Source organism: Triticum urartu, chromosome 4 (genome assembly GCF_003073215.2).
Source record: "Triticum urartu cultivar G1812 chromosome 4, Tu2.1, whole genome shotgun sequence".
Classification (NCBI taxonomy): Eukaryota; Viridiplantae; Streptophyta; class Magnoliopsida; order Poales; family Poaceae; genus Triticum; species Triticum urartu.
The window spans coordinates 506147823-506161255 of record NC_053025.1 but is presented as its reverse complement, the minus strand read 5'-3'; the positions used below and the strand labels follow the sequence as shown (position 1 = coordinate 506161255).

At 45.4% G+C, this 13433-nt stretch overlaps 1 protein-coding gene across 1 annotated transcript; it reads right to left on the bottom strand.

Annotated features, from left to right (window-relative positions):
* Positions 1-11297: 11297 nt before the first annotated feature.
* Positions 11298-13216, bottom strand: LOC125552315 (UDP-glycosyltransferase 83A1-like). Its single transcript, XM_048715822.1, has 2 exons — positions 12623-13216; positions 11298-12316 (listed from the first exon to the last, which is right to left on the bottom strand). The coding sequence occupies exons 1-2, from the start codon at positions 13146-13148 to the stop codon at positions 11412-11414; spliced, it is 1431 nt and encodes a 476-aa protein (XP_048571779.1). The 5' UTR covers positions 13149-13216; the 3' UTR covers positions 11298-11411.
* Positions 13217-13433: the final 217 nt, after the last annotated feature.

The following is a 13433-nucleotide window of genomic DNA, read 5'->3' as shown; positions in this document are numbered from 1 at the left end:
TCCCTTGCCCTTCTTGAAACTAGTGGTTTCACCAACCATCAACAATTGATGCTCCTTCTTGATTTCTACTTTCGCGGTGTCAAACATCGCGAATATCTCAAGGATCATCATATATGTCCCTGATATATCATAGTTCATCACGATGCTCTAGCAGCTTGGTGGTAATGACTTCGGAGAAACATCACTATCTCATCTGGAAGATCAACTCCCACTCGATTCAAGCGATTGTTGTACTCAGATAATCTGAGCACAAGCTCAACAATTGAGCTTTTCTCCCTTAGTTTGCATGCTAAGAAAATCGTCGGAGGTCTTATACCTCTTGACGTGGGCACGAGCCTGAAATCCCAATTTCAGTCCTTGGAACATCTCATATGTTCTGCGATGTTTCAAAAACATTTTTGGTGCCTCAATTCTAAACCATTTAGCATTACGCACTGAACTATCATGCAGTCATCAAAACGTGTATGTCAGATGTTCGCAACATCCACAGACGACGTTCGAGGTTCAGCACACTGAGCGGTGCATTAAAGACATAAGCCTTCTATGAAGCAATGAGGACAATCCTCAGTTTACGGACCTAGTCCGCATAATTGCTACTATCAACTTTCAACTAAATTTTCTCTAGGAACATATCTAAACAATAGAACAGAAACGTGAGCCACGACATAATTTGCGAAGACCTTTTGACTATGTTCAGGATAATTAAGTTCATCTTATGAACTCCCACTCAGATAGACATCCCTCTAGTCATCTAAGTGATTACATGATCCGAGTCAACTAGGCCGTGTCCGATCATCACGTGAGACGGACTAGTCATCATCGGTGAACATCTTCATGTTGATCGTATCTACCATACGACTCATGCTCGACCTTTCGGTCTCTTGTGTTCCGAGGCCATGTCTGTACATGCTAGGCTCGTCAAGTTAACCCTAAGTGTTTTGCATGTGTAAAACTGTCTTACACCCGTTGTATGTGAACGTAAGGATCTATCACACCCGATCATCACGTGGTGCTTCGAAACGACGAACTTTAGCAACGGTGCATAGTTAGGGGAGAACACATTCTTGAAATTGTAATGAGGGATCATATTATTTACTACCGTCGTTCTAAGCAAATAAGATGTATAAACATGATAAACATCACATGCAATCAAATAATAGTGACATGATATGGCCATCATCACTTTGCTCCTCTTGATCTCCATCTTCGGGGCTCCATGATCATCATCGTCACCGGCATGACACCATGATCTCCATCATCATGATCTCCATCATCGTGTCTTCATGAAGTTGTCTCGCCAACTATTACTTCTACTACTACAGCTAACGGTTAGCAATAAAGTAAAGTAATTACATGACGTTTATGTTGACACGCAGGTCATAAATAAATAAAGACAACTCCTATGGCTCCTGCCGGTTGTCATACTCACCGACATGCAAGTCGTGATTCCTATTACAAGAACATGATCAATCTCATACATCACATATATCATTCATCACATCCTTTTGGCCATATCACATCACATAGCACACCCTGCAAAAACAAGTTAGACGTCCTCTAATTATTGTTTGCATGTTTTACGTGGCCGCTATGGGTTTCTAGCAAGAACGTTTCTTACCTACGCAAAACCACAACGTGATATGCCAATTGCTATTTACCCTTCATAAGGACCCTTTTCATCGAATCCGATCCGACTAAAGTGGGAGAGACAGACACCCGCTAGCCACCTTATGCAACTAGTGCATGTCAGTCGGTGGAACCAGTCTCACGTAAGAGTACGTGTAAGGTTGGTCCGGGCCGCTTCATCCCACGATGCCGCCGAATCAAGATAAGACTAGTAACAGCAAGTAAATTGACAAAATCAACGCCCACAACTACTTTGTGTTCTACTCGTGCATAGAAACTACGCATAGACCTAGCTCTGATACCATTGTTGGGGAACGTAGCATAAATTCAAAATTTTCCTACATGTCACCAAGATCTATCTATGGAGTCATCTAGCAACGAGGGAGGAGTGGATCTACATACCCTTGTAGATCGCGCGCGGAAGCGTTCAAGAGAACAGGGTTGATGGAGTCGTACTCGTCGTGATCCAAATCACCGATGATCCTAGCGCCGAACGGACGGCACCTCCGCGTTAAACACACGTACGGAGCAGCGACGTCTCCTCCTTCTTGATCCAGCAAGGGGGGAGGAGAGGTTGATGGAGATCCAACAGCACGACGGCGTGGTGGTGGAAGTAGCGGGATTCCAACAGGGCTTCGCTAAGCGCTGCGGGAGGAGGGAGATGTGTCACGGGAGGGAGAGGGAGGCGCCAGGCCTTAGATTGGTTTGCCCTCCCTTCCCCCCATTATATATAGGGCCAAGGGAGAGGGGAAGGGCGCAGCCTTGCCCCTTCCTTCAAGGAAGGGTGCGGCCAAGGGGGGAGGAGTCCATCCTCCCCAAGGCACCTCGGAGGTGCCTTCCCCCTTTAGGACTCTCCCCTTTTTCTCTTCTCTTGGCGCATGGGCCTCTTGGGGCTGGTGCCCTTGGCCCATATAGGCCAAGGTGCACCCCCTACAGCCCATGTGGCTCCCGGGGCAGGTGGCCCCACCCGGTGGACCCCCGGGACCCTTCCGGTGGTCCCGGTACAATACCGATGACCCCGAAACTTGTCCCGATGGCCGAAATAGCACTTCCTATATATAATTCTTTACCTCCGGACCATTCCGGAACTCCTCGTGACGTCCGGGATCTCATCCGGGACTCCGAACAACTTTCGGGTTACCGCATACTAATATCTCTATAACCCTAGCGTCACCGAACCTTAAGTGTGTAGACCCTACGGGTTCGGGAGACATGCAGACATGACCGAGACGTTCTCCGGTCAATAACCAACAGCGGGATCTGGATACCCATGTTGGCCCCCACATGTTCCCCGATGATCTCATCGGATGAACCACGAAGTCAAGGACTTAATCAATCCCGTATACAATTCCCTTTGTCTATCGGTACGACACTTGCCCGAGATTCGATCGTCGGTATCCCGATACCTTGTTCAATCTCGTTACCGGTAAGTCTCTTTACTCGTTCCGTAACACATCATCCCGTGATCAACTCCTTGATCACATTGTGCACATTATGATGATGTCCTACCGAGTGGGCCCAGAGATACCTCTCCGCTTACACGGAGTGACAAATCCCAGTCTCGATTCATGCTAACCCAACAGACACTTTCGGAGATACCTGTAGTGCACCTTTATAGTCACCCAGTTATGTTGTGATGTTTGGTACACCCAAAGCATTCCTACGGTATCCGGGAGTTGCACAATCTCATGGTCTAAGGAAATGATACTTGACATTAGAAAAGCTTTAGCATACGAACTACACGATCTTTGTGCTAGGCTTAGGATTGGGTCTTGTCCATCACATCATTCTCCTAATGATGTGATCCCGTTATCAATGACATCCAATGTCCATGGTCAGGAAACCGTAACCATCTATTGATCAACGAGCTAGTCAACTAGAGGCTTACTAGGGACATGGTGTTGTCTATGTATCCACACATGTATCTGAGTTTCCTATCAATACAATTATAGCATGGATAATAAACGATTATCATGAACAAGGAAATATAATAATAACTAATTTATTATTGCCTCTAGGGCATATTTCCAACATACCTGTCGTTCCAAGTAAATTTGTATGTGCCAAACTCTAAACCTTCAAATGAAATTCTATTTTGTATGATCGAATAGCTCATGTATCAACTAGGGTTGTCTATATCTTCTATGCTAGGCGAGTTATTCTTAAGAGGAGTGGACTCCGCTCCTTACTCACGAGAAAATGGCTGGTCACCGGGATGCCCAGTCCCATGCTCAAATCAAATCAAAATAATTGCAAACAAAACTCCCACAAGATTGTTGTTAGTTGGAGGCACCCGTTGTTTCGGGCAAGCCATGGATTGATGCTTGTTGGTGGTGGGGGAGTATAAACTTTACCATTCTGCTTGGGAACCGCCTATAATGTGTGTAGCATGGAAGATATCGAGATCTCTCGGTTGTTATGTTGACAATGAAAGTATACCACTCAAAATATTATTCATCTCTATTTCAAAATCGAGCTCTAGCACCTCTACAAATCCCTGCTTCCCTCTGCGAAGGGCCTATCTATTTACTTTTATGTTGAGTCATCACCCTCTTATTAAAAACCACCAGTCGGAGAGCACCGCTGTCATTTGCATGTATTACTGTTAGTTTACATTGAGTATTACTATGACTGGATCTCTTTGACCATGAATTACAATGTTTAGTCAGTCCATGATCTTCAGGGGTGCTCTACATTTATGTTTTGCAGTCTCAGAAAGGGCTAGTGAGATACCATCTTGTTATATCATATTATGATTGTTTTGAGAAAGTGTTGTCATTCGAGATTTATTATTATTGCTCGCTAGTTGATTATGCCATTGATATGAGTAAACATGAGACCTGAATGTTATTGTGAATATGGTTAGTTCATAATCTTTGCTGAAAACTTGAATGTTGGCTTTACATATTTACAACAACAAGAGCAAACAGAGTTTGTAAAAGTTTTTCTTTATCACTTTCAGTTTGTCAACTGAATTGCTTGAGGACAAGCAAATGTTTAAGCTTGGGGAGTTGATACGTCTCCAACGTATCTACTTTTCCAAACACTTTTGCCCTTATTTTGGACTCTAACTTGCATGATTTGAATGGAACTAACCCGAACTGACGCTGTTTTCACCATAATTGCCATGGTGTTATTTTTGTGCAGAAATAAAAGTTCTTGGAATGACCTGAAACTTCACGGAGAATATTTTTGGAATATATAAAAAATATTAGCGAAAGAATCAACGCAAGGGGGCCCACACCCTATCCACGAGGGTGGGGGCGCGCCCCCTGCCTCGTGGGCCCCCTGATGCTCCACCAACCTCAACTCTGACTCTATATATTCATGTTCGGGGAGAAAAAAATTAGAGAGAAAGATTCATCATGTTTTACGATACGGAGCCGCCGCCAAGCCCTAATCTCTCTCGGGAGAGCTGATCTGGAGTCCATTCGGGGCTCCGGAGAGGGGAATCCGTCGCCATCGTCATCATCAACCTTCCTCCATCACCAATTTCATGATGCTCACCGCCGTGCGTGAGTAATTCCATCGTAGGCTTGCTGGACGGTGATGGGTTGGATGAGATTTATCATGTAATCTAGTTAGTTTTGTTAGGGTTTGATCCCTAGTATCCATTATGTTCTGAGATTGATGTTGCTATGACTTTGCTATGCTTAATGCTTGTCACTAGAGCCCGAGTGCCATGATTTCAGATCTGAACCTATTATGTTTCCATTAATATATGTGAGTTATTGATCCTATCTTGCAAGTCTATAGTCACCTATTATGTGTTATGATCCGTTAACCCCGAAGTGACAATAATCGGGATACTTGCCGATGATGACCGTAGTTTGAGGAGTTCATGTATTCACTAAGTGTTAATGCTTTTGTCCGGTACTCTATTAAAAGGAGGCCTTAATATCCCTTAGTTTCCGATAGGACCCCACTGCCACGGGAGGGTAGGACAAAAGATGTCATGTAGTTCTTTTCCATAAGCACGCATGACTATATTTGGAATACATGCCTACATTACATTGATGAACTTGAGCTAGTTCTGTGTCACCCTATGTTATAACTGTTGCATGAGGAATCGCATCCGACATAATTATCCATCATTGATCCATTGCCTACGAGCTTTTCACATATTGATCTTTGCTTAGTTACTTTTCTATTGCCACTGTAACAATTACTACAAAACTGCTACTGTTACCTCTGCCACCGTTACCGTTACTTCCATACTACTTTGCTACTAAATACTTTGATGCAGATATTAAGTTTTCCAGGTGTGGCTGAATTGACAACTCAGCTGCTAATACTTGAGAATATTCTTTGGCTCCCCTTGTGTCGAGTCAATAAATTTGGGTTTAATACTCTACCCTCGAAAACTATTGTGATCCCCTATACTTGTGGGTTATCAGCATGATCTCATAGTCAAAGGAATATGTATTTGACATACATGAAAGCAATATCAGTATAACTGAACGATCCTAAGCTAACGGATAGGTATTGTCCATCACATCATTATCCTAATGATGTGATCCCGTTATCAAATGACAACTCATGTCCATGGTTAGGAAATCTTAACCATCTTTAATAAACGAGCTAGTCAAGTAGAGGCTCACTAGGGACTCGGTGTTTTGTCTATGTAGTCACACATGTATTAAGGTTTCCGGTCAATACAGTTCTAGCATGAATAATAAACATTTATCATGAATAAGGAAATATAAAACAACAACTTTATTATTGCCTCTAGGGCATATTTCCTTCAATTATACTAATGGATCTCACCAGGTTTTGTTAAGTTTTGTGTGGCTGAAGTTTTCAAGTTTTGGGTGAGTGATGATGGAAGAAAGAATAAGGAGCGGCAAGAGCTCAGGTTTGGGGATTCCCAAGACTCCCCAAGGTAATGTTTAAGGAAGATCCAAGCGTCTAATCCTGGGATGCCCCGGAAGGTATCCCATCTTTCGTCTTCAATCCATCGGTAATATCACTTGGAGCTATATTTTTATTCATCACATGAGGCTTGCGGCGGCGGAACTCCTGATCTAGGTTTCTTTTCGGGGGTTTCTGTATTTATAGGAGTTTTTGGCGTCGGTCTCACGTCAGGGGGGCTCCGAGTTATCCACGAGGCAGGGGCGCGCGCCCATGGGTGTAGGGCGCGCCCTCCACCCTCTTGGATGGCTCGGGACTCTTTTGGCCCAACTATTTTACTCTGGGGGCTTCCTTTGGTCCATAAAAAATCATCAAAAATTGGCGCGTCAATTGGACTCCGTTTGGTATTCCTTTTCTATAAAACTCAAAAACAAGGAAAAAAACAGAAACTGACACTGGGCTTTAGGTTAATAGGTTAGTCCCAAAAATCATATAAAATAGCATATAAATGCATATAAAACATCCAAGATGGATAATACAATAGCATGGAACAATAAAAAATTATAGATACGTTGGAGACGTATCAATCAACAATCTTACTACCGTCAACACCAACTTTCTCCCCTCTATGCAGCGGTGTAACACCCCTTCTCCCCATTGTAATCTCTACTTGAACATGGTGCTCAACTCCATATATTATTTCCCAATGATAGTTGGCTATCCTATGATGTTTGAATAGATCCGTTTTGTCTTGTGGGTTAATCGTGATCTTGGTTGGTATGATTGTATATTTTATTTACGGTGCTGTCCTACGGTGCCCTCCGTCTCGTGCAAACGTGAGGGGTCCCCACTGTAGAGTGTTGCAATATGTTCATGATTTTCTTATGGTGGGTTGCGAGAGTGACAGAAGGTTAAACCCGAGTAGGTGGGTTGTTGCATATGGGATAAAGAGGACTTGATACTTAATGCTATGGTTGGGTTTCACGACCTTAATGATCTTTAGTAGTTGTGATACTTGCTAGGGGTCCAATCATAAGTGCATATGATCCAAGTAGAGAAAGTATGTTAGCTCATGCCTCTCCTTCATATGAAATTGCAAGAATGATTACTGGTACTTGTTATTGATTGCCTAGGGACAAATGACTTTCTTGTTGACAAAAGCTATCCACTTTTATTACCTTGCAATTTATTAGTAGTTTTATTCTCGCAAAGTATTCGTAGTTTTATTCTTGCCAAATAGTTTCATACTTGTTTAGGTAAAGCAAATGTGAAGTGTGCGTAGAGTTGTATCGGTGGTCGATAGAACTTGAGGGGATATTTGTTCTACCTTTAGCTCCTCGTTGGGTTCGACACTCTTATTTATCGAAGAAGGCAACAGGCGATTCCCTATACTTGTGGGTTATCATTCATCATTGTTATACATGTTACACTATATCATTGCACATCTCGGTACACCGCCAGAGGCATTCATATGTAGTCATATTTTTCAGTTATTGAATTGTAAGTAAATTAAAATGTGATGATCATCATTCTTAGAGCATTGTCCCAATGAGGAAAAAGAATGGTGAGACTTATGAGTCCTCGAAAAATTGGGGATGAGGTCCGTAAGACTGTTAAAAAAATGAGAGAAAATGAGAAAAGGAGCAATGCTACTATCATTTTACCCCAGTTGTGCTTTATATTAGCACCATGTAGTTCATATAGAGAGTCTCTATGATTTCACTTTCATATACTAGTGGGAGTTTTATATTATAGAACTTGGCTTGTATATTCCGGTGACTAGCTTCCTCAAACGCTTGAGGTCTTCACGAGCAAGCAAGTTTGATGCACAACCGCTTAGTTTCATATAGAGATCTTTCATACACTTATAACCGATTGTAAGGCCTCTCTATTGCCTAACGATCCATCTAATTGATGCAAGACTTTCTTATACCTTTTATCTTCCGTTATAAACCCCAACAATCATTCTCTTTGCCATCCAAAGTGCTAAGTCTTTGGCTCACGCTTAATTATTGTGTTGAGTTGAAAAAGCTGAAGCGAGAAAAATCATTGATTCAATTGTTTGATTTGGCACCGAGGTATCATGAAAAATATCTATGTGTTAGGAAGACCGGGCTATGCCATGTTTACATGATTAAATGAGTAGGGATTTCAACCTTTAGCATTTATATTTTGAAGGGCAATGATTATTTAGTAGTATTCATGTGTATTATTATTTTGATGTCAAAATTGATAGACTATTGCCTTAAATTATCACTTCCCAATATTCGTACCGCAAATAAATTACATGATCAACAAAACATGTTAGGTAGCATTTCACATAAAAAATTAGTTTTTATCATTTACTTACTCGAGGACGAATATGAATTAAGCTTGGGGATGCTAATACATGTCCAACGTATCTATAATTTTTGAATGTTTCATGCTATTATATTGGCATTCTTGTATGCTTGATATGTCATTTTATTTTATTTTTGTGGACTCGCCTATTAACTTAGTGCCTAGTGCCAGTTCCTTTTTTCCTATTTATTTGTTTCATAGAAAACTATAGCAAACGAAGTCCAAACATGATGAATTTTTACGATGATTTTTCTGGACCAGAAGAGACCCTCGAAGCTTCGGGAGAGACCAGAAAACCCATGAGGAAACCAGAAGCTCAAGGAGCGCGCCACCAAGACTTATGGCCTCCCCTGAGCCACATCTTGACCTAATTTCTGGTATATAAATTCCCATATATTCCAAAACCCCATAAGTGAGACCCAAAACAATTTTATCGCGACTTCAAGCCTCTGTTCTTTCGTGATCCCATCTGGAGCCTTTTTCCGATACCCCGTCGGAGGCGGAAACCATTGGGGAGGCAATCTTCATCGACCTTGATGCCTCCATGATGATGTGTGAGTAGTTCCTTCAGGACCTATGGGTCCATAGCAGTAGCTAGATGACTTTTTCTCTCCCTCTCCCTTTCTCTCTCTCTCTCTCTCTCGATCTCCAATACAATGATTTCTTTGGAGATCTATTCGATGTAATTCTCACGGTGTGTTTGTTGGGATCTGATGAATTGTGGGTTTATAATCAGATTATTCATTGAAACTATTTGATTCTTTCGAGATATATTTGTGTGTGATTTTATAGCTAGGTATGCTTTCCGATCTATGAGTCTTCTTTGATAATTAGATGAGTAGATCTTCATAGAGAGTGGTGCATAGTAGTGGGTTCAATCTTGCAGTGTCCTTACTCTATGATAGGAGGGTTTGCATGGCTACTAAGTATAAAACGATGGGGTTCGAACATATTACTTGGTCTTACTTTGTGTACAAAATGGCATCTTGCTTAAAGCATTACTTTATTTGTCATGAACTTAATACTTTAAGATGCAAGCTGAATAACGGTCTTGGATTGGACTAATAGTAGTGGATGTAGTTGGACTAACGGTCTACTTATCAAGGACATAATGCCTATATGGATCATGCTATAAAAAACCAGAATCATAACTATGCACAATTCTGTCAACTGCCCAATAGTAATTTGTTTACCTATCGACGTTATACTTATGAGAGAGATGCCTCTAGTGAACCTATGGTCCCCGGGTCCATTCTCCATTATTACTAAAACCTAAAATTGCTCGATGTTTCTATTTCCTTTCATTTCATTTTATTTTATTTGCATACATATCACTATCAGATTTAATCCTTGCAATTGGAGAGAACAAGGGGATTGACAACCCCCTTGTCGACGTTGGGTGCAAGCATTTGTTTTGTGTGTGTGCAGGTACCATTCACATTGTTTGTGTGGCGTCTCCTGCCGGTTCGATAAACCTTGGCTCTTAACTGAGGTAAATATTGACTACTACTATACTACGCCATCCCTTCCTGTTCGGGGAAAGCCCAACATCTACATCAAGTAGCAGAAGTAGTCGCCGCCCTTACAGCCACCTGGTAGAGCCGCCATACCAGAAGGATTGAAGCCGGCATGTCGGACAGCTCCCCCGAGGTCCCTGACGACGACCCCACGATGGCAACGGGGTCCGACGATGACACAACGCTGGAGCCGGCGCCGGTGCATGCCAGCTTCACTATGGAGCAGGTGCATGCACACTACGACACCACCATGGCAGATGAGGAGCAGCATGTGGCGGCCCCTATGTCGGCGTTCCTGCAGGCGTTGGAGGAGAAGAGGTACAACCCGCTCCTCCTCGAGCAACACCGATTGACAGAGGGCCAAATCTACAGCCAGCGCGCAAGCGAGAAGGCCATGGCTACCATGGCCGCGGTGAACCCGAAATTCATTACGGAGTAGCTGGCGCCCTACGAGGCCGTGCTTGCTCAACGCAGTGTGGCGCGGCCCGACGCTGACGCGGACGAACATGTCACGGACTCCTCCGAGGATGAGCATGGCATGGGATGCGGCAAGGTATTGTGTCCCATGTGGGTCGATGCGTCTCTCATGTTCTACTCTTCCTCGCCGGAATCCGCACCTCCACCTCGGATTTTGAATCCCGCCACCGTTCATGAGGACGACAGATGGATGGCGTGGTCGTCAATGTGGAATACAAAGGAAGTAGACGACGGCCGCCGCTGTAGGGGCGGGTTTCCTTTTTTTCTTTCCTAATTGTTCAAAATGTATTGAAAATCCGTCGTGTTTGCAGGAATCTCATTCGGTTTATATGAAAATCCTTTTTGTTTGCATTTCGTCCGGTTAATTCAAACAGTGTTGAAATGTATGATGACAGCGTTGGATGGACGTCTCCGGCATCAGTGTTTACGGACAGATGCGGGAGCAAATTTACGGGTCGAAGATGCCCTAAACCCACTACGAAACTGTAAACGTAAAATGTACCCAACATTTATTCCAAGTGCTAAACAATGAGAAAGTTCAATACCGATCATAGCCGACACAACGTTGACACGTGAACCAACAACCATCCTGTACAGATTCTACCTTCCCATGGACTCCATCAGCACATTCAAATTGTTCAACGACTCGCCTTCTTCGCTCATGTTTTTCTCCGCCATCTCCTTCAACCTCAGCACCCTTTCCTTGGCACCTTCGTCCTCGAAAATCCTATCCAGCAGCTCCACCACCCTCTCCTTCATCACCAGCCCGCCACCCTCGGCCGACGCAACCCGTAGCCCGACCCTCCAGATGTCACATATATATGTCTGGTTCGTGAACTGGTCGGTGAAGTATGGCCAGCACAGCATGGACAGTCCATTGCGGATGCCTTCTAGCGTGGAGTTCCACCCGCAGTGTGTGACAAAGCAGCCCACCGCGGGGTGTCCCAATACCTGCTCCTGCGGTGCCCAGCCGACCACTTTGCCCTTCGCGAGCCCGTCAATGGCGTCCGCAAACCCGTCTGGGAGCTTGCCGGCCTGCTCAGGCCTGACGACCCACAGGAACGGCCGGCCGGAGGCCTCGAGCCCGAGCGCGAGCTCCTGAAGCTGCGCCGCGGTCATGATGCTGATGCTTCCGAACGCCACGTACACGACGGATCCGCGGGGTTGCGCGTCCAGGAAGGACATGCAGGCGGCGTCGTCGGCGTGCCAGAAGTGCCCCACGGGCGCATGTCTCGTCGGTCGCTGCCATGTGCGGAGCGGGCCGATGGGGAGGATGGTAGCCGGCGTGGGGCCGGCGAAGACGGCCGGCTCGATGTCGGAGAAGGTGTTGCAGAGGAGGAAGTCGGCCTTCGCTGCGGCGGCCTGCGCTGTGGACGTGAGGTAGTGGAACACCAGGCGCTCGGCGTCACGGTTGCCCATGTAATTCCAGGCGAGGAAGGTCGCGTCCATGGACGTTGCGGACTCGTTGAGATGGAATGAGTTGTTCTCCAAGTTAACGGGTGCTCCTGCAACATAGAATTGAGACTTAACACGCGATTTGAAGCTCAACCGAACACAACAGGGATAAACGATTGCATTTCCTGAAACATCATGTGTAGCATAAAATGATTTGTAAATGGGCGGTGACCACGAATGCATTTCACTATAAACATTTTCAAACTCTTGTAGATATTGAAATAATTTTCGGCAGAATGCAGATTGTCGTTGGATAACATGTGAGCATGTGAGCATGTGAGGCCTACAGTGAAGCCCATAAATTGCAGCAACGACTTTGACGAGAATACAAACACGAGTTGCGTGGCTTATCTTACCGTCGTCATCGATGACGCCATCGCGTATGAGTCTCTTGGCCTTGACCAGCACCGAGAGCACGGCCGCAGACGCCGGCCAGAGCGCGGCCGACGGGAGCCCCCGACGCCTCACGACATCCAGCGCCCACGACATGCCGGAGTCGACCACCACGCATGTCACCTTTCCCAGCCCCTCGCCGGTCGCGTCCTCGCCGTCGAGAAGCGCCTCCAGCTGCGGCGGGATGGCCTCCTGCATGGCGGCGTTGAGCAGGATGAGGTTCTCGTGGTCCCCGGCGTCGTCTATCCCGTCGTCGACCGCAACCAGACGCAGCCGTCCTCCTCCTTCTGATGAGTACGCCGTCGTCGCGCCGGCGGCGGCTGCGACGACGCGGCGGTGGTTGAACCTGGTGTTGACGAAGCTGGCGGCGAAGCCGCGGTCGAGGAAGCGGTGGGCGAGCTCCATGAACGGGATGACGTGGCCCTGCGCCGGGTAGGGGAGGAAGAGGGCGTGCGGGTGCGGCGACGCAGGCGCGGCGGAGGTGGCCATCGCGTGCGTGCGTGGGAACGGGAAGTGTTTGTGTGATGATCTGCCGTTTCATTTGCTTGCTCGTTGCTGCTTAAATACGCCGCGGGCCGGAACTGTGCGTGTGCGGGTCAAACCATCAGCCGTGTGGCATGCTTCGGCGGCTATAACGATTCTCAGGTTTTGCATCCAAAAGATCAAGCCGGTACGCAACACAGCGTTCATACAAACTTGGGGATAGGCTGGGAGGTGTAAGTTGACTGACTTTGATTTTTCGGTCAGCCGACTGACCAAAAATTTCTGTCAGTC

Bases quoted from the DNA above. Each gene is read 5' to 3' on its own strand.
- LOC125552315 (XM_048715822.1), bottom strand. From the start codon at position 13,148: ATGGCCACCTCCGCCGCGCCTGCGTCGCCGCACCCGCACGCCCTCTTC. The intron at 12,317-12,622 runs GTAAGATAAGCC...TCTATGTTGCAG, and splicing joins TGGCGTCATCGATGACGACG to GAGCACCCGTTAACTTGGAG.